The sequence below is a fragment of the Anomalospiza imberbis genome, unplaced genomic scaffold (assembly GCF_031753505.1).
Source record: "Anomalospiza imberbis isolate Cuckoo-Finch-1a 21T00152 unplaced genomic scaffold, ASM3175350v1 scaffold_52, whole genome shotgun sequence".
NCBI classification, from domain to species: Eukaryota; Metazoa; Chordata; class Aves; order Passeriformes; family Viduidae; genus Anomalospiza; species Anomalospiza imberbis.
Genome location: NW_027100130.1, coordinates 794,109 through 813,715, shown reverse-complemented (window position 1 = coordinate 813,715; position 19,607 = coordinate 794,109). Strand labels below are relative to the sequence as shown.

The 19,607-nt window shown below is 68.2% G+C and overlaps 3 protein-coding genes across 4 annotated transcripts; 2 read left to right on the top strand and 1 right to left on the bottom strand.

Annotated features, from left to right (window-relative positions):
• Positions 1–10: 10 nt before the first annotated feature.
• On the top strand, positions 11–7,410 carry TUT1 (terminal uridylyl transferase 1, U6 snRNA-specific). The gene is made up of 10 exons (XM_068178702.1): positions 11–347; positions 1,370–1,560; positions 1,953–2,153; positions 2,464–2,578; positions 3,105–3,193; positions 3,275–4,038; positions 4,563–4,672; positions 5,148–5,270; positions 5,365–5,457; positions 6,080–7,410. The coding sequence occupies exons 1-10, from the start codon at positions 23–25 to the stop codon at positions 7,399–7,401; spliced, it is 3,333 nt and encodes a 1,110-aa protein (XP_068034803.1). The 5' UTR covers positions 11–22; the 3' UTR covers positions 7,402–7,410.
• A 306-nt stretch (positions 7,411–7,716) lies between these two features.
• On the bottom strand, positions 7,717–13,313 carry TAF6L (TATA-box binding protein associated factor 6 like). Of its 2 annotated transcripts, none has more exons than XM_068178657.1 (10): positions 13,080–13,312; positions 12,741–12,827; positions 11,927–12,077; positions 11,536–11,586; positions 10,864–10,958; positions 10,697–10,771; positions 9,604–9,824; positions 9,393–9,525; positions 8,573–8,701; positions 7,717–8,472 (listed from the first exon to the last, which is right to left on the bottom strand). In XM_068178657.1, the coding sequence occupies exons 1-10, from the start codon at positions 13,296–13,298 to the stop codon at positions 7,756–7,758; spliced, it is 1,878 nt and encodes a 625-aa protein (XP_068034758.1). In that variant the 5' UTR covers positions 13,299–13,312; the 3' UTR covers positions 7,717–7,755. The 2 variants fall into 2 exon arrangements, with proteins under 2 accessions (XP_068034758.1, XP_068034759.1); XM_068178658.1 differs by having other exon boundaries at positions 7,718–8,472; positions 13,152–13,313.
• Positions 13,314–13,506: 193 nt separating this feature from the next.
• On the top strand, positions 13,507–18,914 carry WDR74 (WD repeat domain 74). The gene is made up of 11 exons (XM_068178635.1): positions 13,507–13,567; positions 13,979–14,067; positions 14,148–14,269; positions 14,817–14,880; positions 15,807–15,956; positions 16,691–16,792; positions 16,956–17,056; positions 17,544–17,599; positions 17,680–17,819; positions 18,647–18,703; positions 18,792–18,914. Exons 1-11 carry the CDS (start codon positions 13,507–13,509, stop codon positions 18,912–18,914), a joined length of 1,065 nt encoding a protein of 354 aa, XP_068034736.1.
• The last annotated feature ends 693 nt before the right edge of the window (positions 18,915–19,607 follow it).

Genomic DNA, 19,607 nt, shown 5'->3' with positions numbered 1-19,607 from the left:
CGGGGGGGGGGCACCGGGCGGAATGTTTGTGTTGGGGCGCGTTTCCGGGGGGTACCGTAAAGGGACGGACCGCGCGTGGGGGAGCTGGAAGGGACGGACACTTCCGGCGGAAGTAGCTGAGGGACGGGCGCGGGAACCGGGGCTCGCCATGGAACCGGAGCCGGGCCCTGATCCCGACTCCGGGCTCGGTCCCGACACGGACCCGGACCGCGACCCCGTCCCGGGCCCCGGCCGCGACCCGGGAACGGACCCGGTGCCGGTAACTGACCCGGCCGCCGACCCCGACGTGGAGCCGCTGCACCGGGGCGGCTTCCGCTGCCGCCTGTGCCAGATCACCGCGGCCAACCGTGAGTGATCGCGGGGCTCCGGGACCCCGTGCACACGGGCTGAGGGGGCGGTGATTACCGGCACCGGGGGGTGGTAGACTCCCGGTTAACGGGACTGGGGGCTCCGGGACCCTCCTGTGACTCCCCGGTTCCCGTGTCCGGGGGTGGGGGGGGGCTCCGGGACGCCGTTAACCAGAGCCGGGAGGGCTTCCCAACTCCGTTTTAACCGGGGCCGGGGAGTCTCCGTTACCTCATTTAACGGTACCGGGGATTTCCGTGACCCCAAGTCCCGGTCCGGGGGCGTCTCCCGTTCCCCGTAACCCGAATTACCGGGAATTACCGGGGACGCCCTGAGACCCCCATTCCCGCTTCCCGGGGGGTTTCTACTACCATTCCCGTGGATCCCTCCCGGTCCCGGTGCCCCCAGTCCCCTTCCCGCTGTCCCCAGTCCCGTTCCTGTTGTCCACGCTGTCCCCGGGTGTCCCCGCTGTCCCGGTTTCCCCGCTGTCCCCGCTGTCCCGGTGTCCCGCTGTCCCGGTGTCCCGCTGTCCCGGTATCCCCGCTGTCCCGGTGTCCCGGTGTCCCTCTGTCCCCGTGTCCCGCTGTCCCCGATGTCCCGGTGTCCCGGTGTCCCTCTGTCCCCGTGTCCCGCTGTCCCCGCTGTCCCGGTATCCCCGCTGTCCCGGTATCCCCTCTGTCCCGGTGTCCCTCTGTCCCGCTGTCCCGGTATCCCCGCTGTCCCCGTGTCCCGCTGTCCCCGTGTCCCGGTATCCCCTCTGTCCCGCTGTCCCCGTGTCCCGCTGTCCCGGTATCCCCGCTGTCCCGGTGTCCCGGTGTCCCGCTGTCCCGGTATCCCCGCTGTCCCGGTATCCCGGCTGTCCCGGTGTCCCGCTGTCCCGCTGTCCCGGTATCCCCGCTGTCCCCGTGTCCCGGTGTCCCTCTGTCCCGCTGTCCCGGTGTCCCCGCTGTCCCTCTGTCCCTCTGTCCCGCTGTCCCGCTGTCCCGGTGTCCCGGTGTCCCCAGCCGCGCTCCGTGCCCCGCAGTTCCCAGCCTGCGCTCGCACCTGGCCGGGAAGCGGCACCGGCGGCTCCGGTGGCTCCGGGCCGAGCGGCGCGCGCAGGAGCAGCGCAGCCTCTTCGTCAGCGGCTTCCCCCGGGGCACGGCGCCCGAGCGGCTGCGGCGCCACTTCCGCGCCTTCGGGCCTGTCGCGACAGTCGTGATGGACAAGGACAAGGTGCGCGGCGGCGGCGGGAGCCTCGGCGATGTCGCGATAGTCGGGGCAGGAAGCGGCGGGAGGGCCGGGCCCCCGCGGCTCCTCCGCCCCCAGGACCTCGGGGGAAAATGTTGGGGCTCTCGGGAGTGTCGCGATTGTCGCGATAGTCGAGGACGAAGTGCGTGGGGAGGTCCTGAGTGCCCTGGGCGGGATTTGGTGGCCCCTCCCCAGGGTCGTCACCGGGTGAAGGAATATCGCGACTGTCGCGACAGTGACGGGGCTCTCCCGAGGGCCCTGCAGCTGGGGGGAGCCGCTAGCCCCGGGGGTGGATGCAGTAGCCCCGCGTGTCCCCTGAGCGCTCCCGCGATGTCGCGCCTGTCGCGATAGCCCCGCGCCCCTCCCCTCCACCCCAGGGCGCGTTCGCCATCGTGGAGCTGCAGGACCCCGCGGGGCGGCAGCGGGCGCTCGAGGAGCCCCGGCATCTCCTGGAGGGGCGGCGGCTGCGGGTGCGGCCCCGGGAGCACCGGGACTTCCCCCGGGCCCCTCCCCGGGACCCCCCCGCGACCCCCCCGGGACCCCCGGGGCTGCTGCAGGCCCTGGGCCGGGCCCAGGACGTGAGTGGGGGGCTCGGCCGGGGGCGTCCGGGGGGCTCGAGGGGTTTTTGGGGGGGTCCTGGGGGGGCTCGAGGCGTTTTTGGGGGTGGTCTGGAGGGGCTCGAGGGGTTTTTGGGGGTTCTGGGGGGCTCGAGGGGTTTCTGGGGGCTCCTGGGGGGGTCCCCAAGCTCTCCTGGGGGATTTTTGAAGGGTCCTGGGGGGCTCGAGGGGTTTCACAGGGGATATGGGGGGATCCCAAAGCTCTCCCAGGGTTTTAGGGGGCTCCCAGGGTGCCCCGGTTGCCCCGGTTGCCCAGGTTGCCGTCCCGCAGGTGGGGGCGCAGCTGCAGCTGCTGGTGCGGGCGCTGGAGCTGAGCGCGGCCGAGCGGCGCCTGCGGCGGCTCCTGGTGGCCCTGATCCAGGAGGTGTTCACGGAGTTCTTCCCAGGTGGGCACGCCTGGGCAACCTGGGATACACCTGGGCACAGCTGGGATACACCTGGGCACGCCTGGGATACACCTGGGGACAGCTGGGATACACCTGGGTACATCTGGGATACACCTGGGTGCACCTGGGATACACCTGGGTGCACCTGGGTACACCTGGGCACAGCTGGCACGGGCACATGGGGGTGGCAGGGGATGGGACAGGGGTGGGGCATGTCCCAGGTGTGTCCCAGGTGTGTGATGTGCCCCTCACCTGTCACACCTGTCCTTCACCTGTCACACCTGTCCTTCACCTGTCACACCTGTCACACGTGTCCCTCACCTGTCTCACCTGTCACACCTGTCACACCTGTCCTTCACCTGTCACACCTGTCCCTCACCTGTCACACCTGTCACACCTGTCCTTCACCTGTCACACCTGTCACACCTGTCACACCTGTCCTTCACCTGTCCCTCACCTGTCACACCTGTCACACCTGTCACACCTGTCCCTCACCTGTCTCACCTGTCACACCTGTGTCCCCCAGGCTGCTCCGTTGTCCCCTATGGCTCCTCCGTCAACGGCTTCGATGTCCACGGCTGTGACCTGGACCTGCACCTGGAGCTGGGGGACCCCGCCCCGGAGGGGACCCCGAACGGGGACCCCCAGAGCCCAGAGACCCCCAAAATCCCTGGGCTCAACCCAAACGGGGACCCCCAGAGCCCAGAGACCCCAAACGGGGACCCCCAGAGCCTGAGAACCCCGAACGGGGACCCCCAGAGCCCAGAGACCCCCAAAATCCCTGGGCTCAACCCAAACGGGGACCCCCAGAGCCTGAGAACCCCGAACGGGGACCCCCAGAGCCCAGAGCCCCCCAAAATCCCTAATCCTCACCCAAATGGGGACCCCCAGAACCAGGAAACCCCAAACGGGGACCCCCAGAGCCAGGGGGGGACGCTGCCGGGGGATGGGGAACCCTCTCCCCATGGGTCCCTTTTGGGGGACAGGGAGGATCCACCTTCTGGGGGGTCCCTTCTGGGGTCCGAGGGGTCCCCTTTGGGGTCACCTTTGGGTGACAGAGACCCCTCCCTGGCCGGGTCCCTTCTGGGCTCCGAGGGGTCCCTTTTGGGGTCCGAGGGGTCCCTTTTGGGGTCACCTTTGGGTGACAGAGACCCCTCCCTGGCCGGGTCCCTTCTGGGCTCCGAGGCCGCCTCTCCCGCGGGGTCCCAGCATGGCTCTGAGGGGGGGTCCCTGTCGGGGGATGAGTCCCCCGAGGCCGAGGGGTCCCTTTTGGGGTGCGGGGGGTCCCTTTTGGGGCGCGGGGCCCCCCCGGAGCAGGCGCTGGCGCTGGTGGGGGCGGTGCTGCGGCGCTGCGTGCCGGGGGTCCGGGGGGTCCGGGCCGTGCCCGGCGCTCGGCGCCCCGTGGTCAAATTCAGCCACAAACAGTCCGGGCTGGCCGGGGACGTGTGCCTGGACAACCGGTACGGACTGGGAGCACTGGGAGCACTGGGAGCGGGGATGGGGACGTTGGGAGGGACTGGGGGCAACTGGGAGGGACTGGGGGCAACTGAGAGGGACTGGGAGCGGGATTGGGGACGTTGGGAGGGACTGGGGGCAACTGAGAGGGACTGGGGGCAACTGAGAGGGACTGGGAGCGGGATTGGGGACGTTGGGAGGGACTGGGGGCAACTGAGAGGGACTGGGGGCAACTGGGAGGGACTGGGAGCAGGATTGGGGATGTTGGGAGGGACTGGGGGCAACTGGGAGGGACTGGGGGCAACTGGGAGCACTGGGAGTGGGATTGGGGACGTTGGGAGGGACTGGGAGCACTGGGAGCCACTGGGAGCGGGGATGGGGACGTTGGGAGGGACTGGGGGCAACTGGGGGGCACCTCCTAATTTCTCTCCCTTCTTTTCTTTCTCCCCCTTTCCCTCCTCCCCCTTTCCCCCCTTTTCCCTGCCCCTTCTCCCCGTTTTTCCCGTTTTTTGCCCCAAACCTGCCCCAGCCTGGCCCTGTTCAACACGCGGTTCCTGCGCCTCTGCGCCGACGCCGACCCGCGGGTGCGGCCCCTGGGCTACGCCGTGCGCCTCTGGGCGGGGGGACAGCGCCTGGCAGGTGAGGGGGGGCCGGGACCCCTCCCCACAATGAGCTGGGACCCCCAAAAGGGGCTGGGACCCCCAAAAATGGGCTGGGACCCCCAAAAATGGGCTGAGACCCCCCCTGCCCACAGCCCCCGTGCGGCTTTGGGGGAGGGGGCAGCACCTGGCGGGGGGGGGGGGGTCATGACCCCTCCCCTGAAGGGTCTGAGACCCCCCCAAAGGGACTGAGACTCCCTAAAGGGGCTGGAGACCCCCAAAAGGGACAGAGACCCCCCCCAAAAAGGGTCTGGGACCCCCCAAAAAGGGGCTGGGACCCCCCAAAAGGGGCAGAGACCCCCTAAATGGGCAGAAAGCCCTGAACGTCCCGCAGTGGTGGGGGCGGCTCAGAGCCCCCACCCCAAAACCAAACTCCTCCAAGCAGCGAGGTGGGGGGGGGTCACAGCTCCCTGGGGACCCCCGGCACGACCCCCCCTCCCCCGTTATTCCCGCAGGGAACCGGGCCGGGGGCGGCCCCCTCCTCACCAACTACGCGCTGACGCTGCTGCTGGTGCTGTTCCTGCAGAGCCGCAGCCCCCCCGTGCTGCCCTCGGTGCGGCGCCTCCGCCTCCTGGCAGGTGCCCGCACCCCCCACCCCCCCGTCCGACCCTTTCTGGGGGTCCCCCGCCCCATTTCGGGGCGTCCCTGACCCCCCCTCCGTGTCGGTTGCAGGGCCCCAGGACCGTGCCCAGGTCGGGGGGTGGGATTGCAGCTTCCCCCGGGACGCGGCGGCGCTGGAGCCCAGCGGGAACGACCAGAGCGCCGGTGAGAGGGGAACCGGGGGGGCCCCAAATCGGGGAGGGGCTCCAGACCCACTGGGGGGGGGGTCCCTAAATCGGGGAGGGGCTCCAGACCCACTGGGGGGGGTCCCTAAATCGGGGAGGGGCTCCAGACCCACTGGGGGGGGGTCCCCAAATCGGGGAGGGGCTCCAGACCCACTGGGGGGGGTCCCTAAATCTCTCTGAGGGGCTCCAGACCCACTGGGGGGGGGGGTCCCTAAATCTCTCTGAGGGGCTCAAATCCCATTTGGGGTCCCCAAATCTGGGGGATGGGGGGCAAAATCTGGGGAGGTCCCAAAATTTGGGAGGGGCCCAGATCCCACTGGGGAGACCTCAAATCCCACTGGGTTTTGGGGGTGTTTTTGGGGTAGTTTGTGGGTTTTGGGGCTGCTTCTGGGCGTTTTTGGGGGTGTTTTTGGGGCTGCTTCTGGGTGGTTTGAGGGGGGGGTTCTGGGGGATTTTGAGGGTGTTTTTGGCAGTGGTTTTGGGGTTGTTTCTGGGTGATTTTGGGGTTGTTTCTGGGTGGTTTCTGGGTGATTTTGGGGCTGTCCTGGATATTTTCGGGGGTGTCTCCATGGCTCTCTGACCACCCCCTCCCCTCCCCCCAGCCTCCCTCCTGGCCGAATTCTTCTCCTATTTCGGGACCCTGGATTTGGGGGGGCTCCTCCTGTCCCCCCTGGAGGGCCGAGCTCTGCCGCGCCCCCCTCCCGAGACCCTCGGGGGGCTCCGCCCGGGCCCCCTGACCCTGCAGGACCCCTTCGAGCTGAGCCACAACGTGGCCGCCAACGTCACCGCGCGCACGGTGTCGCGATTCGTGCGCTGCTGTCGCGACGCCGCCCGGCTCTGTCGCGGCCCCGAGTTCCTCCAGAAGTCGCGCAGGGGCCGCCCCTGGGGCGTGATGCGGCTGCTCCAGCCCGGCCCCGGGGGCAGCTGCGGCAGTTTTGGGAATTCCGAAGGGAAATTCCTCATCCCGCTCCCGCTGCGACCCCCGGGGGGCTGCGGGGGGGTCCCGCAGCGCGAGGTCTGTGCGGCCGTGGGCTTCGTGCTCCGGGAGCTGCTGGGCTGCGGCTGCGAGCCCGAGGGCGAGCCTGGGGACCTGGGCACGCCGCGGGCTGCGGGGGAGCCACCACCAGGAGCCGAGTGTCACCTGGAGAAGGTGACGGGCGATTCCCGAGGGGAATTTGGGGACCTGGGGTCGCCGGGGGATGAGCAGGAGCTGCTCGCGGCTCCCTCGGAGCCACCACCAGGAGCCAGTTGTCACCTGGAGGGGGTGACAGGCGATTCCCGGCGGGAATTCGGGGACGCGGGGACAGCGGGGCCGGGCTCGAAGCGTCGCCTCCCCGAGGGGGTCCCGAGCGGGGCCGGGGTCCCGCCCGCAAAGCGGCCCCGGGGCCCCGCGGGCCCCTCCCGCTGGAGCTGCTGCGTCTGGTACCGGGTGTGGCGGGGCCGCCGCCGCCTCCGCCGCCGCCTCCGGCCCCGGGGGGGCTCCGGGGGGGCTCCGGGCACCGAGGGGAACCGGGGGGATCAAGGTCTTGAGGGTCCCGAGGGTCCTGGAGGGGCTCAGAGTCCTGAGGAGGTTCAGGGTCTCGGGGGTCCCGAGGGGTTTGGGGGTCCCGGGGGCTCCCCCCTGGCGCTGGAGCGAGCCGTGACCGATGCCATCGTCCGAGGGGACACCGGGACCCCCCCCGGCCCCCCCCCCGGAGCCGCTGCTGCGTTTCCAGCTCAGCGCCCGCCCGGGGGGGTCGCGCCGGGACCCCCAAATGCTGCTGCACCTCCAGCCCGAGCCGCCCTCGCCTCTTTTCCAGGAGTTTTTCCACTTTTTGCGGAGTTTTCTGCCCGAAATGGTGCGGCAGCGCCTGGGCTGGGGGGCGGGGGGTGCGGAGCCCCCCGGGGCGGGGGCGGCCATGGGGGAAAATTTTGTAAATCCTGAGGTTTTCCAGTAAAATCCGTTCTGCAGCGTGGCCGGGGGCGTTACTGGGGGGGGGGGGGGGGAGAAGGGAATTGGGGAGAAAACGGAAAAAATGAGATTTTATTGAGCAGGCAGCAGCACTCAGTGACCACTGGAGCCGCTTACTGACCCCCCACACCATCCACTGACCACTGGAGCCGCTTACTGACCCCCCACACCATCCACTGACCACTGACCCCCCACACCCTCCACTGACCACTGACCCCCCCACACCATCCACTGGCCACCAGACCCTCTCCGCTGGCCACCGGACACCCTTCAATGACCACTCCACGCCGCTCCGCGCCCACCGCTCCCCGTTTATTGCCGCCCGGCTCAGAGCAGCAGCAGCAGCGAGTACTCGGCGCGGGGCCAGCGGCGCGGGGCCCGCGCGGTCCGCCCGATCATCGGCAGCCGCTGCGCGTACCGGGAGCCGAGCGCGGCGCCGGGCGGCTGCGGGAAGCTGGTCTGGAAGCGCCGCCCGGGGCAGCGCCGCCCGGTCTGGCGGCCCGCGATCACGAAGCTGAAGCGGGGAGGGCCCCGCGGGGCGAAGCGGCACTTCTGGAACACGTCCCGAGCCCCGGGCCGGTGCCCGGCGGGGGTGCGGGGGGTCCCGCGGGGCCGGGGCGGGGGCCCCGGGGCTCGGTGCAGGGCGGGCCGCGGCGGGGGCGGCTCCTCGTCCCGCGGGCTCACCGTGGCGTTGGTCAGCTGGGGCATTTTGCGGGCGGCTCCTTCGGCCGGGGGCTCCTTGCGGGCGCCTTCGGCCGCGCCCGGGGGGCTCGGGGGGTCGGCGGGGGCGCCGGTGCCGAAGCGGGCGGCGAGGCTGTCCCCGAAGAAGTCGTACAGCTCGCGGTACATGTCCCGCAGCGACGGCGACGACGAGGAGGAGGAAGAGGAGGATGCGGCGGCGCCGCCCCCCGGTAACAACGGGCGGCCCGAGCCCAGCTCGGGGAGGGGGTCCTGGCCGGGGGGGCCGTGCCGGGGGGACCCCTCGGGACCCCCAACCCCCGGGGCTTGCTGAGCCTTGGCCTTCAGCAGCCGCTCCACGGCGACCTGGGGGACACGGAGGGCGGGGGGGGGTCACAGGGACCTAAGGGGGGGTTAAAGGGTGCGGGACCCCCCCCCAAAACGCCCCCCGCCCCCCCAGCCTCACCAGGATGGCGCCGTAGACTTTGTGGCCGTCAGCCTTGACCTGGGCGTTGGACACGGAGTAATCGTCCAGCACGGCCTGCAGGTTCGGCCAGTACGTGGGGAGGTGGGGGTACAGCACCCGCTCCACCGCCTGCGGGATGGAGCACGGTCTGGGACCCCCAAATCCTGACCAGGAACCCCCCCTGAACCCCCAAACCTGCCCAGGAACCCCCAAACCTGCCCAGGAACCCCCAAACCAGTGCGTGGGGAGGTGGGGGTACAGCACCCGCTCCACCGCCTGCAGGAGGGGATTGGGGCACGGTCTGGGACCCCCTGGACCCCAAAACCCCCCGGACCCCAAAACCCCCCATAGTGCCCTCTCAGACCCCCCCAAACCCCCTTTAGACCCCTCTGGACACCTTTTGGCACCCCCAAGCCCCCTTGAGACCCCTCCAAACCCCTTCTCACCCCCCAAAACCCCTCAGGACCCCCCGAGCCCCCTCAAAACCCCCCCCAAGACCCCCCCCAAACCCCCTCAAGACCCCTCCCAAACCCTTTCTCACCCCTCAAAACCACCTCAGCACCCCTCTAAACCTCCTCAAGACCCCCCCCAAACCCTTTCAGGACCCCCCAAACCCCCTCAGCACCCCCCCAAACCCTTTCAGGACCCCCCAAACCCCCTCAGTACCCCCTCCAAACCCTTTCAGGACCCCCCCAAACCCCCTCAGCACCCCTCCAAACCCTTTCAGGACCCCCCAAACCCCCGCAGGACCCCCCAACCCCCGCAGGACCCCCCCAAACCCTTTCAGGACCCCCCAAACCCCCGCAGGACCCCCCCAAACCTTCCAGCCCAGCGCGTGCAGCCCCACCACGGCCCCGTAGTGGGAGCAGAGCGGCCGCACGGGATCCGCCAGAACTTTCTGGAGCGAGAGCAGGATCTGCTGGTAGAGCCCCCGCACCAGCTCCCCGTGGCTCCTGCGGGCACAGGCGGGCGTGAGCCCCCGGGGCACCCCCGGGACACCCCCAAGCCCCCGCCCCGAGCCCCCTCCCCACCAGAAGATGCGGCCCAGCAGCATGGCAGCGTAGTCCCGCAGCGTCCAGTGGTCGTTGAGGGGGTTGATGGAGGCGGCCAGCGGCTCCAGCACGCAGTAGAGCACCGAGCCCATCAGGTTGCCCACGTAGGAGCCCAGGCACAGGAAGGGGTTCTGGAGCAGGCTCCGCGCCAGGTGCAGCAGCCGGCTCAGCTGCTCCAGGTCGTGGCTCACGGATTTCACCTGGGCCAGGTGGGGGGAGGCGGGAGGGAGAGCTTGGGGAGGCTCCAGGGACAGCCTGGGACAGCTCAGCCCGGCTTAGCTCAGCCCGGCTCAGTTCAGCCCGGGTCAATTCAGCCCGGGTCAATTCAGCCCGGCTTAGCTCAGCCCGGCTCAGTTCAGCCCGGGTCAATTCACCCTGGGTCAATTCAGCCCAGCTCAGCTCAGCCCGGCTCAGTTCAGCCCGGGTCAATTCAGCCTGGCTCAGTTCAGCCTGGGACAGCTCAGCCCGGCTTAGCTCAGCCCGGCTCAGTTCAGCCCGGGTCAATTCAGCCCGGCTTAGCTCAGCCCGGCTCAGTTCAGCCTGGGACAGTTCAGCCCGGGTCAATTCAGCCCGGCTTAGCTCAGCCCGGCTCAGTTCAGCCCGGCTCAGTTCAGCCTGGGACAGTTCAGCCCGGGTCAATTCAGCCCGGCTTAGCTCAGCCCGGCTCAGTTCAGCCCGGGTCAATTCAGCCCGGCTTAGCTCAGCCCGGCTCAGTTCAGCCTGGGACAGTTCAGCCCGGGTCAATTCAGCCCGGCTTAGCTCAGCCCGGCTCAGTTCAGCCCGGCTCAGTTCAGCCTGGGACAGCTCAGCCCGGGTCAATTCAGCCCGGCTCAGTTCAGCCCGGGTCAATTCAGCCTGGCTCAGTTCAGCCTGGCTCAGCCCAGCTCAGCCCAGAAACCTTCAGAGCCTCAGGAGACCCCCAGGACCCCCTAGACTCACCCCAAATCCCTTGGGGACCCTCGGGGACCCCCCAAACTCACCCCAGGAACCCCCCCAGGGCCCCCCAACTCAACCCAACCACTCCAAGACCCCAAAGCTCACCCCAAACCCCCCCAGGACCCCCCAGACTGACCCCGCTGACCACGTAGACGAAGTAGGGCAGCAGCGCCGCGATCTTGGGGTTGCTCTGGAGGTCCTGCAGAGCCACCTGGGGGGGACACGGCGCCCGGGGGGGCGGGGGGGGGTCAGCCCGGCTCGGGGGGAGGGGCGGCAGCCCCCCCAGGGGGTCCCCAGCCCCACCTTCATGAGCTGGGGGTCGTCGCCCAGCACGGCGCGGGTGACGTGCTGGTAGTACTTGAGGAGGTCATCGCTGAGCGAGGACACGGCGCTGGGCACTGCGGGGGGACCCCGAAACATCAACCCCCCTGGGGGGTCCGGGGGGGTCTCTGGGAGGGGTCTGGGGGGTTTTGGGGGGTCTGGGGGGTCTTGGAGGTCCTGGGGGAGTCCCAGGGGGTCTCTAGGGGGGGGTCTAGGGGGTTTTGGGGAGTCCTGGGGGTCTTGGAGGTCGTGGGTGGGTCCCAGGGGGTCTCTGGGGGGGGGGCTTGGGGATTTTGGGGGGTCTGGGGGTCTTGGGATGAGGGGAAGGGGGGGTCTGGGGAGGGGTCTTGGGGATCCCAGGGGGTCCTGGAGATTTGGGGGAGGGTCCCAGAGGGTGTCTAGGGCGCGGTCTGGGGGTCCTGGGGGGGTCTTGGAGGTCCTGGGGGGGTCCCAGGGAGTCCCAGGGAGGGTCTGGGAGGTTTTAGGGGGTCTTGGGATGAGGCAAATGGGGGGTCTGGGGGGTCTAGGGGAGGGGCTCAGGGGGTTCCTGGAGGTCTGGGGGGGGTCCCAGCATGGGGAGAGGTCCTGGGGGTATCTGAGGGGGCTCCCAGGGCGGTCCCGAAGGTTTTGGGGGGGTCTGGGGGCGTTCCTGACCTGCTCCCTGCGGCTCCAGGTTCCCTTTGCCATCCAGGTAGGACACGTGCACTGCAGGAGAGGGGGGTGAGACCCCCGCCCCGCCTGGGAGGGCTGGGGGTCCCCGGGGGAGATTCGGGGTCCCAGGGGGAGATTTGGGGTCCCCGGGGGAGATTTAGGGTCCCAGGGGACATTCTGGGGTTCCCAGGGGATAATTTGGGGTTCCCAGGATGATTTTGGGGTCCCAGAGGACATTTTGGGTCCTGGGATGGTTTTGGGGTGCCGGTGTTTTTGGGGTTCCAGTGTTTTTGGGGTGCCGGTGTTTTTGGGGTTCTGGGGTTTTTGGGGTGCCGGTGTTTTTGGGGGTGCCGGGGTTTTGGGGTTCCGGGTTCCCGGGGTTTTGGGGTGCCACCTCTGACGGCGGTCTCGGCGCAGCCCTTGGGGATGTTGGTGGCCAGCGCCAGCTCCAGCAGGTTCACCTCGCGGTCCTCGGGGAAGAACAGATCCCCCTCGCGGAGCGGCCGGAACGGCAACGAGTCCTGGGAGCCACAGCCACACACGGCCTGGGGACAGAGGGGACACCGGGGACAGTGATGGGACACCGGGGACACCGGGGACAGAGGGGACACTGGGGGGACACTGGGGACAGAATCCTGGAGCCACAGCCACACACGGCCTGGGGACAGAGGGGACACCGGGGACAGTGAGGGGACACAGGGGACAGTGAGGGGACACTGGGGGGACCCTGGGGACACTGGGGACACTGGGGACAGAGTCCTGGAGCCACAGCCACACACGGCCTGGGGACAGAGGGGACAGTGAGGACACTGGGGGGACACTGGGGACAGTGAGGGGACACTGGGGACTTTGGGGACACTGGGGACAGTGAGGGGACACTGGGGACACTGGGGGGACACTGGGGACTTTGGGGACACTGGGGACAGTGAGGGGACACTGGGGGCACTGGGGACATCGGGGACACCGGGGACACTGGGGACAGTGAGGGGACACTGGCGCACTGGGGACATCGGGGACACCAGTGGGACGTTGGGGGATGCCTGGGGGACATCAGGGGGACACTGGGGACAGCAGGAGCCATCGGGGGATGCCACAGGACATCGGGGACAGGGAGGGGACATCGGGGACACCCCCGGGGATTTGGGGACACTGCAGGGATTTGGCACAGCCCCGGTGTCCCCGGTGTCCCCGGTGTCCCCAGCTCCCACCTCGACGTTGCTCCAGCGCAGGGCTCGGTTGAAATCCTCCACGGTGAGACGGCGCCGCCGCGTGTGCTTGAGGAACTGGGAGCTGTTCTGGGACCGGGAACGGGAAACGGGAACGGGAACAGGAATGGGATCGAGATCGGGAACGGAATAGGACCGGGAATGGGAACGAGGAAAAGGAAACGGGAAAGGAATCGTCACCAAGAGTGAGACCGGGATCGGGAACTGCTCCCGGGATGGTACCGGAACCGCTGGGCGGGAGCGGGAGCATCACCGGCAGCGGGGCCGGGATTGCCCACGAGTCTCCACGGTAACCCCGGTAACCCCGGTACCCCGCGGTACCTGCGTGGCCTCCCGCAGCCGGTAGCCCCGGTAACCCCCGGTAGCCCCGGTAAGCCCCGGTAGCCCCGGTACCTGCGTGGCCTCCCGCAGCCGGTAGCACACGTCCTCGGCCAGCAGCGCCGCCACCTCGTCGCTGAGCTCGACGCCGGCGCTCTCGGCCATGAGCCGCACCGAGTCCCGGGGCAGCTCCACGAACCGGCGCTCCTCCCGCTCCGCCATGGCGGGGCCGGCCACGCCCACGGGGAGAGGGGGGCGTGGCATGCAAATGAAGCACCGTAAAGCGTGCCGGGAATCCGCGCGGGAGAGGCGGGGTTATGCAAATAAGAACCGCGCGGGGGGTGCCGGGAACTGCCCGGAACTTTTCTGCCCGGAACGGTCCCGCCGCGCTCGCGGTTCCCGCGCCGGAAGGGCCGGGAGGGCTCTCAAGATGGCGGCGCCCACGCGGTTGTGTCACGTCTGGGTGGGGGCCGAGACCGGAGCCCTCAAAGGTGGGGGGGGGGGGGGGTCGTGAGGGGGCTGGGGGGCGTCAGGGAGGGCCCTCAGGGGGGATCCGGGGGGATCCGGGGGACCGGGAGGGGCCTCTGGGGGGTCCCGGGGCTGTCTGGGCCGGCTCCGGGGGTTTGGGGGGGTCCACGGGGGGTGCGGGGGGCTTTGGGGGTCGCGGGGGGTTCCCGGGGGGGTCTTGGGACGTTTGGGGTGGTCCTGGAAGTCTTTGGGGTGGGGGGGGGTCCCGGGGCGATCCTGAGGTTCTGGGGGGTCCCGGGGGGTCCGGGCGGTTTTGGGGGGTCCCGGGGGGTCTGGGCGGTTTTGGGGGGTCCCGGGGGGGTCCGGGCGGTTTTGGGGGGTCCCGGGGGGGTCTAAACCCCCCCTGCCCCCCCAGGGGTGAACCTGCTGCGCAGAGAGGCCTCGAACCACGCGGGGGGGGGAGGGGCTGAGCCGCGCCCGGGGGGTCTCGGCGCTGACCTGGGGGGACCCCGCCCAGAGCGAGGTGAGTGGGGGCTCCGGGGGGCTCCGGGGGGCTCCGGGGGGGTCCAGAGACCCCCCCCCTGAACCCCGCGCTCCCCCCAGCTGCTCGTGGGGGCCCTGGATCGCTCCGTGAGCGTTTTCAGCACCGAGAAGGGAAAATTCACCGGGGGGCGGCTCTGCCCGGGGGGGGGCGGCGCCTTCTGCGGCCTGGGGCTGCTCGGCAGGTACCGGGGGTCTGGGGGCTTCGGGGGGGGGTCTGGGGCTGCTCGGCAGGTACCGGGGGTCTGGGGGCTTCGGGGGGGGGTCTGGGGGTGTCCTGGGGGGTCTGGGGCTGCTCGGCAGGTACCGGGGGTCAGGGGGCTTCGGGGGGGGGTCTGGGGCTGCTCGGCAGGTACCGGGGGTCCTGGGGGGGGTCCGGGGGGGTCCTGGGGGGTCTGGGGGCATGCAGGGGGTCCCTGAAGGGTGTTTGGGGGGGTCCTGGGGGGGTTTTGAGGGGTCTGGGGGTCCTGGGAGGCGTTGGGGAGCTTCTGGATGGGTCCTGGGGGGGTCTGGGGGCTTCCGGGGGGGTCCCTGAAGGGTTTTTGAGGGGGCTTTGGGAGGTGTCTGGGGGGGTCTCAGGGGGGTGTTGAGGGGGGGCTGGGGGTTTTTAGGGGGATTTGGGGGTCTGGGGGGGTTCCCGAGGGGTTTGGGGGTGTCCAGGGATTCCCTGGAGGGTTTTTGGGGGGTCCTGGGGGGTCCCCAAGCCCCCCTGACGCCCCCTGCCCCCCCCAGCTCCGTGGTCACCGCGGTGGAGTCGGGGCTGGTCCGGGTCTGGGGGGAGCAGGAGGCTGAGGAGGTGAGTGGGGGGCTCTGGGGGGGAGTTTGGGGTCACCCCAGGACCCCTCCCCAATCCCAGCCCCTTTTGGGACCTGTGGGTGGGGCTGGACGTGCCAAAAATGGGGATTTGGGGTGGTTCTGGGAGGGTTTGGGGGTCCCTGGGGGGGATTTTGGGGTGACCCCTCTGCCCCCAGCCCCTGCAGGAGCTGCAGGCGGGGCTGTGCCGGAATTGGGGATTTTGGGGGTATTTTTGGGGGGGTTTTAGGGAGATTTCGCAGGGTTTGGGGTGGTTTTGGGGATTTTGGGGTGACCCCTCACCCCCCCAGCCCCTGCAGGAGCTGCAGGCGGGGCCGGGGCTGTGCTGGAATTGGGGATTTTGGGGCAATTTGGGCTGGTTTTTTGGGGGGTTTTAGGGAGATTTCGCAGGGTTTGGGTGGTTTTGGGGTTTTTGGGGATTTTGGGGTGACCCCTCTGCCCCCCAGCCCCTGCAGGAGCTGCAGGTGGGGCTGTGCCAGAATTGGGGATTTTGGGGGTATTTGAGCTGGTTTTTTGGGGGGTTTTAGGGAGATTTTGCAGGGTTTGGGTGGTTTTGGGGTTTTTGGGGATTTTGGGGTGACCCCTCTGCCCCCAGCCCCTGCAGGAGCTGCAGGCGGGGCCGGGGCTGTGCCGGAATTGGGGATTTTGGGGGTATTTGGGCTGGTTTTTTGGGGGGTTTTAGGGACATTTCGCAGGGTTTGGGGTGGTTTTGGGGTGGTTTTGGGGATTTTGGGGTGACCCCTCTGCCCCCAGCCCCTGCAGGAGCTGCAGGCGGGGCTGGGGCTGTGCCAGAATTGGGGATTTTGGGGGTATTTGGGCTGGTTTTTTGGGGGGTTTTAGGGAGATTTCGCAGGGTTTGGGTGGTTTTGGGGTTTTTGGGGATTTTGGGGTGACCCCTCACCCCCCCAGCCCCTGCAGGAGCTGCAGGCGGGGCCGGGGCTGTGCCGGATGCGCCAGGACCCGACGCGGCCTCACCGGGTGGGGACGGGGGGGAAGGAGAACGGGCTCAAGGTGTGGGACCTGCAGCGGCCGCAGGAGCCCCTGTTCCGCGCCAAGAACGTGAGTGAGAACCCCAAAACCGCCCCGGAACTACCCCAAAAACACCTAAAAAAAGCATCCCAAAAGCACCCCGTGACTGCCCCAAGAGCAACCCCAAAAATACCACAGAGCTGCCCCAAAAGTGCCCCAAAAATACCCCAAAAGTCCCCTGAAAACACCTAGAAAAATATCCTAAAAATACCCTGGAACCATCCCTAAAACACCGCAGAAACAACCCCAAAAATACCCCGGAACCACCCTGAAAACACCCCAAAAACACCTCAAAAAATTCCCCCCAAAAGCTTTGCCGCTACCCCAAAAACAACCCCAGAAACACCGCAAGGGCAGGTGAGAAAACGCCCCGGAACAGACCTCAGGAATATCCCGGAATTACCCAAAAACACCCCAAAAACACCCAAAAACACCCAAAACCACCCTAAAATTACCCAAAACCACCCCAAAATTACCAAAAACCACCTGAAAATTCCTGAGACTGCCCCAAGAGCACCAAAAGTGCCCTGGAAACAGCTGGAAACGCCAAAAGCTGTCCCAAAAATATTCCAAAAATGTCCCAAAACCGCCCCAGAGGTTCCCCAAAAACACCCTAAAAATGCCCCAAATGTCCCTAAATGTCCCCAAACGTCCCCAAATTGTGCCCAAATGTTCCCAAATTGTCCCCAAATGTCCCTAAACGTCCCCAAATTGTGCCCCACCGCCGTCCCCAAATTGTGCCCCACCGCCCGCGCTGTGCCCAGGTGAGGAACGATTGGCTGGATTTGCGCGTGCCCGTCTGGGACCGGGACCTGCAGTTCCTGCCCGGGTCCCAGCGGATCGTCACCTGCACGGGGCACGGCCAGGTGAGGGCACCTGGGGGGGCACCTGGGGCACCTGGGGGCACCTGGGGGGGCACGGCCAGGTGAGGGCACCTGGGGTCACCTGGGGGGGCAGGGCCAGGTGAGGGCACCTGTGGGCACCTGCTGCCCCCCCCAACCTGTGCCCCCCGGCCCTCACCTGTCCCAGGTGCGTCTCTACGACCCCGCCTCGCCCCAGCGCCGCCCGGTGCTCGATGCCACCTTCGGGGAGGCGCCGCTGACGGCGCTGGCGCTGCCCGCCGGGGACACGTCAGTGCTGGGGGTCCTGGGGGGGTCCTGGGGGGGCTTGGGGAAATTTTGGGGGATTCTGGGGGGGGTCCTGAGGGGATTTTTGAGGGTCCTGAGAGGATTTTGGGGGGCCCCGAGGGGATTGAGGGGGTCTCGGGGGGGTTGTGGTTAATTTTAGGGGTCCTAGGGGGAGTTTGGGGGGTGTCTGAGGGGTTTTGGGGGTGTTTTGGGGAGAGCTCAGGGTCCTGTGGGGTTTTGAGGGGTCCTGAGGGGATTTTGGGGTATCCTGGGGAAGGTTTGGGGGATCCTGGGGGGATTTTGGGGGGATTTTGGGGTATTCTGGGTGGGTCCAGGGGGGTTGGGAGATCCCAGGGGAATTTTGGGGGTCCCAGAGGGCTCTGAAAAGCCACAGAGTGACCTGGGGAGGGGGGTTTGGGTACCCGAGGTGAATTTGGGGTGCTGGGGAGGAATTTGGGGTGCCCCCCCAGCCCCATTTCCCCCTCCCCAGCTCGGTGGTCGTGGGCAGCGCCCGGGGGGACGTGGCCGTGATCGACCTGCGCAAAGGTGAGGGGGGTTTGGGGGTCCCGGGGGGATTTTGGGGGGGTCCCGGGGGTCTGTGCCCCCCTGACCCCCCGTGCCCCCAGGGCGGGTGCTGCGGGCACTGAAGGGGTTCGCGGGGGGGGTCCGGGGGCTGCAGTGCCACCCCCGCCTGCCCCTGGTGGCCTCCGTGGGCCTCGATCGCTTCCTGCGCGTGCACGGGCTGGACGGGCGCCTGCGGCACAAGGTGGGGCACCCCAAAACCCCTGGGACCCCCAAAACCCCCTGAGCCACCCCAAAACCCCCTGAGCCACCCCAAAACCCCCTGGGAACCCCAAAACCCCCTGAGCCACCCCAAAACCCCCCTGGGAACCCCAAAACCCCCCTGGGACCCCCAAAACCCCCCTGGGAACCCCAAAACCCCCTGAGCCACCCCAAAACCCCCCTGGGAACCCCAAAACCCCCCTGGGACACCCCAAACCCCCCCTGGGAAACCCCAAAACCCCCTGAGCCACCCCAAAACCCCCCTGGGAAACCCCAAAACCCCCCTGGGAACCCCAAAACCCCCTGAGAACCCCAAAACCCCCTGAGCCACCCCAAAACCCCCCTGGGAAACCCCAAAACCTCCTGGGCCACCCCAAAACTCCTGGGAACCCCCAAACCTCCCAGAACCCCCCAGACATCCCCCTGAAGCACCCCCAAAACCCTTGGGAGCCCTCAAAATCCCCTTAAACCACCCCAAAACTCTTGGGAGCCCCCAAACCCCCCATAGCCACCCCTGAACCACCCCAAACCTCCTGGGGCCCCCCCAAACTCTGCCCCAAACACCCCTGGGACCACCCCAACCCCTCCCAGGACACCCTGAGACCCCCCCCCCCGCCCCCCCACATCCCCTGGGATCTCCCCCAAACCTCTGGAATCTCCCCCAAAACTCCTCCAGGAGCTCCCCAAACTCCTGAGATTGACCCCAAACCCCCCAAAACCCCAAAAGACCCCCCAAAACCCCAAAAGACCCCCCAAAACCTGTTCCAAAATCCCCTCTGGGCCCCCCCGAACGGCCCCCGCTGCCCCCAGGTGTACCTGAAGTCGCGCCTCACCTGCCTCCTGCTGAACACACACCTGGACTGGGAGGTGAGACCCCCCCCCCCATTCCGGGTGGGTTTTGGGGGGCTGGGGGTGCCCCCCACCCCTGTAACCCCCCCTTTCCCCCCCTCCCCAGGCCCAGGAGGAGCCCCCTCCCCAAAAAGGGGTGAAGGATGAGGAGGGGGACGAGCTGTGGGATGCGCTGGAGTCCATCCCCACCCCCAGGAAGGGCAAGAAAAGGAAAATTTCGGGGTTTTGAGGGGTCCCGGGACCCCCCCAGAACCCAGCCCCGCCCCTCCCCCGCTGTAAATAATGTCCAAAATGTGGGAAATAAACGGAATTTTGGAGGTTTTGCAGAAAAAATGGGAATTTTATGGGAAATTGGGGCTGGGGGGTGCTGGATGGGTGGGGACGGGGCACAAAGGAATTTTGGGGGGGGGGCGTCCAACATATTTAACCCCGCCCCCTAGGGGTTTAGCCCCGCCCCCAGGGCCTAGTTAATTTTGCTAATTAGCACCTCACCACGAGCAGGTTTCCATCTGGTTTTGATGGAATTGGGGTGACTAATTAAGCTGGGGTGACTAATTAAACGCGGGCGCAGCGCTGGGGCGATGTGCGCAGCAGGAGGAGGAGGCTCCAGGAGCGCGGCCGCTGTCACGACACCGAGGCGACCGTCGCGGTCGTTCGGCGTTTTCCGTGGATTTTTGCCCACCTGGGCTCCCTCTCTGGGGTTCCTGTTCCCGCCATCTGCGCCGGGACCGTCCGCGAGCGACGCCGGCGCAGAAAATGGCGCCAAATGTTGCGATAGAGTCGCGATACGCGGTGATCGTGGAGGAGTTGAGGCGAGTTCTGGGTGCCGCGAGCGCTCTCGGGGCGCTGCGATCCCGGGACGGTGCCCGGAGCAGAGAGAGGAGGGACCTGAGCGACACCGAGTCACAGCAGCGCGGCTGAT

What these genes read in the sequence shown, in the direction of transcription:
- WDR74 (XM_068178635.1), top strand. Translation starts at nt 13,507, where the DNA reads ATGGCGGCGCCCACGCGGTTGTGTCACGTCTGGGTGGGGGCCGAGACC. An exon ending in GGCCTGGGGCTGCTCGGCAG is followed by an intron (nt 14,270 to 14,816) that starts GTACCGGGGGTC and finishes TGCCCCCCCCAG; the next exon opens with CTCCGTGGTCACCGCGGTGG. An exon ending in ACACACACCTGGACTGGGAG is followed by an intron (nt 18,704 to 18,791) that starts GTGAGACCCCCC and finishes CCCCCTCCCCAG; the next exon opens with GCCCAGGAGGAGCCCCCTCC.
- TUT1 (XM_068178702.1), top strand. Translation starts at nt 23, where the DNA reads ATGTTTGTGTTGGGGCGCGTTTCCGGGGGGTACCGTAAAGGGACGGAC. An exon ending in ACCTGGAGCTGGGGGACCCC is followed by an intron (nt 3,194 to 3,274) that starts GCCCCGGAGGGG and finishes AACGGGGACCCC; the next exon opens with CAGAGCCCAGAGACCCCAAA. An exon ending in GCGCCTCCGCCTCCTGGCAG is followed by an intron (nt 5,271 to 5,364) that starts GTGCCCGCACCC and finishes TGTCGGTTGCAG; the next exon opens with GGCCCCAGGACCGTGCCCAG.
- TAF6L (XM_068178657.1), bottom strand. Translation starts at nt 13,298, where the DNA reads ATGGCGGAGCGGGAGGAGCGCCGGTTCGTGGAGCTGCCCCGGGACTCG. An exon ending in CGCCGAGACCGCCGTCAGAG is followed by an intron (nt 11,587 to 11,926) that starts GTGGCACCCCAA and finishes CCTCTCCTGCAG; the next exon opens with TGCACGTGTCCTACCTGGAT. An exon ending in TGCACGCGCTGGGCTGGAAG is followed by an intron (nt 8,702 to 9,392) that starts GTTTGGGGGGGT and finishes TCCATCCCGCAG; the next exon opens with GCGGTGGAGCGGGTGCTGTA.